We start from the raw sequence: 3,950 nt of genomic DNA, 5'->3' as shown, positions 1-3,950 counted from the left end.
GGAAAAGTACAAATATTTATTCTCACAAAACCAATCAAAATGCTGACGGTGCAGCTACTCACTGGTATGGAAACGAGCAGATCAGTGCAGACAGGACGAAAGGCAGAACACGACACCACTGAAGGACAAAAACCCAGAAACCCTACAGTAATGGTAGTATGAAACAAAAGCTTCAAAACATGCTTTGAACCCTGCAGTAAAATTACATCGGACCACTGCTTCGGAGCCTGTTTTGGTGCAGTAAGTCACGTGACGTCCGAAACACAAACTGTTTCGTTGTCAGAATGAATCTCTTGACTGGTTCGCGGTCCAAACAACTAATTCCCTGGTCTCGATTCTGACAGGGAGACAGTTTTGAATTGAGAGCTCAACACTATGAAACGGCTCTAAAATGTTTGCAATGTGTTGGAGAGTAGATGTGTTTCTGTTGTTTAGTTTGAATTGAGTAATTATGGAGGCAGCCAGGAAAAGGGGTCGTTCTAACATGTTGGGACACTTCATTCTGCTCATGATGAGGTGGTTTTAAATGTCAAAAAAGTTTATAGTAATGGGCAACAGTGAAGATATTATCTAACCCATTTAACTCATGTATTTAATATAATTACAGTAAAATGATGTATGTGATTTTAATAATCATATATCGGTATGGGCTCAAATTATTATTTTTATTTACATTAGTGTATTTCTGCAGGTGCAGTGTTTGGTGTGTTCAACTTTTTTTCTTAAATTATTTTATTACAAAACAATAAATTTACATGTTATACAGATAAATTCATGTTGAGTTTTTCTAGAACTGAGATGGTTTTCATTACCTTTTTGTTTTCCAGTCATTTAACAGCGGCCGCTGACCATTATAGCAGGATCCTTTTATAGTGACAAATCATGTTTAGAAATTTGGCTCCACCTGCTGATACCAACATTTCAATTTGCCATCTACAATTTTATATTTTAGTTTTAAATGGCAGATATATTTTCTGCACTAATGGAACACATCTGTATCTGTTCTCTCACTACAAGATCCAGTTAAATGATTTTGAGTAAAAATAACTAAAGCTTAACTATACAAATAATCACAAAGTCCAGTAATGGCATGAAAGAGATCAATAATAATAATAATAATAATAATGTAGAGAAACAATAATGTAATTTTGGCACAGTTATTTTAATTATTTATTTAAGTGACTTTTCTAGAAATAATGAAAAGGTTATTCATATTATCCAATATTCATTATGGAGTCACGATACATAAAGATGTTAGCAGTCACAGTAAATGTTGTTATTAGTACAATCAGAACTTTCAGGAACTTTAATTACTGAAATCTGACAAAAATCATCTTTGTTATTTAAACAACTTCTTCAAAATTTCACACAGTAATTATACTTTACTCCAATTAATTTCTCAGACCATTTGTGTTTGTTAAAACAGTTTTTACTCAGTTGTCCTTTTCTTCCATGTCTCAGAAATATTTCATCCATCCATCCATTATCTTTTACCCGCTTCTTCCATTTTGGATCACGGGGGTCACCGGTGCCCATGTCCAACAATCACTGTGCGAGGGGCGGGGTACACCCTGGATGGGTCGCAAGTCCATCATAGGGACATATAGAGACAAACGAGACAACTATTCACTCCCTTTCTCTCACCTAGGGACAATTTAAAGTTACCAATCAGCCTAACATGCATGCTTTTGGTCTGTGGGAGGAAACTGGAGTACCCAGAGAAAACCCATGCATGCACGGAGAGAACATGCAAACTCCACCCAGAAAGGCCCACGGACCGGGATTTGAACCAGGGACCTGCTCGCTGAGAGGCAGCAGCTCTACCAGTTGCGCCATTGTGCTGCCCTTCAGAAATATTTGATTATGTCAATAATTTCATACATTACACGCACCAAGAATGTCAGTATTAATGAAAGGCATCTTGATTAAGATAATTTTTTTCCTGCTAATTATTCTGATATCTCCACAGTAACATAAACTAAACCAGATCAATATTAACCACCTGATCACTTTCTTTTCAGGAACGGATCCAGTCTGGGTTTTAGGAATACTGGGCCATGGGATGATTAGACCAGGGAGGCAGGCTTGACAGTTTCTCCTCAGTGGCTGATTCAATGGGCCATCCCCAGGTTTTGAAGAATCCAGTCAGATCCATGTTCACAATTTGAGAGAACGTCTCAGCGTACAGGTTCATCTTTCCGTTGTTGTCACTGGGAAAGTTGCTCATGATGTGGTAGGCAGCAAACACCTTCTTAAAGGCATCCCAACCAAACTTTTCCTGGAGCTACAAGGACAGAAACAAACACTTTGACAAATATCTACCATACATGTTAACAAAGTAATGACTTTGCAGTAATTCTAACTATAGTTGGATGTAAGTTTTAAATGAGGACTTTGGAAATCAAAACACAAGGAAGTCAAAGTTTTATTCAATGATTCTGTTCCTGTCAGGCTTCAACATGTGACTTGCATGATCTAATCATGGGTTGACACATTCTAGGACAGAAATAAACCTGAAGAGGTAGTTTTTGTTGCCTGTTAAACGTTTAATCATTTGGGTTAATTCAGGCTATAGCTCACAACTACTCCTGAGTTAGCTGACCTCCTGCCCAGGAGAGATCAGCTTTGAGCTACAGACAGACCTTCTGGATCAGACACTGATTGGTTGCATTTTTGACAGCTGCGGAATAAATGTGCAACTTCCATCAAAGACACAAAACGTAAATACTTCTTATTGCAGACCTCCAAAGATCTAAATGACCCTAACAGATTCTGGAAAGCCATCAAATCCCTTTCTGGCAGCTCTCATTCATCTGACCTGCCACCACAATTACTTGTTAACTCTGTTCCTATGTCAGATAAGCATGAGATCCTAATCTGTTTCAATGTACATTTCATTGTTTCTATTACCTTATTTGTCACAATTACTAATGGAAAACCAGCTACTTCTCCTTTAAGCCCATCGTTTACAAATCAAATCTTTCCTACAAGTCAGTCTTCATTACACACCTTTTTCATTTTGTTCTCTGTCAGTGAGGTTAATAAACTGTTAAAAGGTCTAGACTCTAAAAAAATCTTTAGGTCCTGATGACTTTCTTCCTTTTTTCTTAAGGGTAGTTGCACACATCATTGCAGAACCGGTGTCTCATCTTCACTCTCTCCATAAGCCAAAACACCATTCCAAACACCTGGAAAACAGACTTTGGTCTACCTTTGCTGAAGGGAGGTAACCCCACCACACTGAACAATTATCCACCAATCGCTAAACTCTATATTTTTGCTAACATTTTAGAAAAACTGATAAACTCTCAAATCAAAAAGTATCTGGACTCATTTAACATCTTACCTCTCCATTAATCTGGTTTCAGGAATCAACACAGCACAATGACTGCTTCACTGAAGGTTTTTAACAATGTTTTTGAAGCATTGGATGCTAAGAATCATTGGGCAGCACTTTATTTAGACCTGTCTAAAGCTTTTGACACTGTGGACCATGACATTTTATGTTAAAAGTGCTCTGAAATTGGTTTCTCAAATCACACTATTGGCTGGTTCTGTAATTATCTCTCAGATCAGTGGCAATGTGTTCAACATAATGGTACTTCCTCAAGTTGTCTAACTGTTAACAATGGTGTACCACAAGGTTCAGTCTTAGGTCTCCCCTTTTCACAATCTACATAAGTAATGTAGGTCATAATCATTCCTGATGCCTCCTTATATTTTTATGTCGACGACACAGTAGTCTATTGTTGAGCCAAATCAGTTACTAAGCTTTTTCAGCTTTTACAGTTAGCTTTCGACATCATCCAGTCAGATGGACCCAAAAGTCATAAGTTCAATCCACAGCTATTCCCACATGTTGTGGTGTCTCTGAGTAAGACACCCAATCCCTAATTGCTCACCGGGTACTTACATAGCTGCCCACTGCTCCACCTAGGTGCATCCCAGGT

The 3,950-nt window shown here is 38.0% G+C and overlaps 1 protein-coding gene across 1 annotated transcript in view; it reads right to left on the bottom strand.

Annotated features, from left to right (window-relative positions):
* Positions 1-2,041: 2,041 nt before the first annotated feature.
* Positions 2,042-3,950, bottom strand: part of LOC119411146 (TRPM8 channel-associated factor homolog) — a 32,698-nt gene continuing 30,789 nt past the window's right edge. The window contains exon 11 of the mRNA XM_037678077.1: positions 2,042-2,284. Within this exon, the coding sequence (XP_037534005.1) occupies positions 2,042-2,284 (243 nt within the window). The remainder of the gene's footprint in view (positions 2,285-3,950) is intronic.

The sequence above is a fragment of the Nematolebias whitei genome, chromosome 6, assembly GCF_014905685.2.
Source record: "Nematolebias whitei isolate Nwh7 chromosome 6, NemWhi1, whole genome shotgun sequence".
NCBI lineage: Eukaryota > Metazoa > Chordata > Actinopteri > Cyprinodontiformes > Rivulidae > Nematolebias > Nematolebias whitei.
The sequence above is the reverse complement of the archived record's forward strand: the minus strand, read 5'-3'. Positions and strand labels throughout refer to the sequence as shown.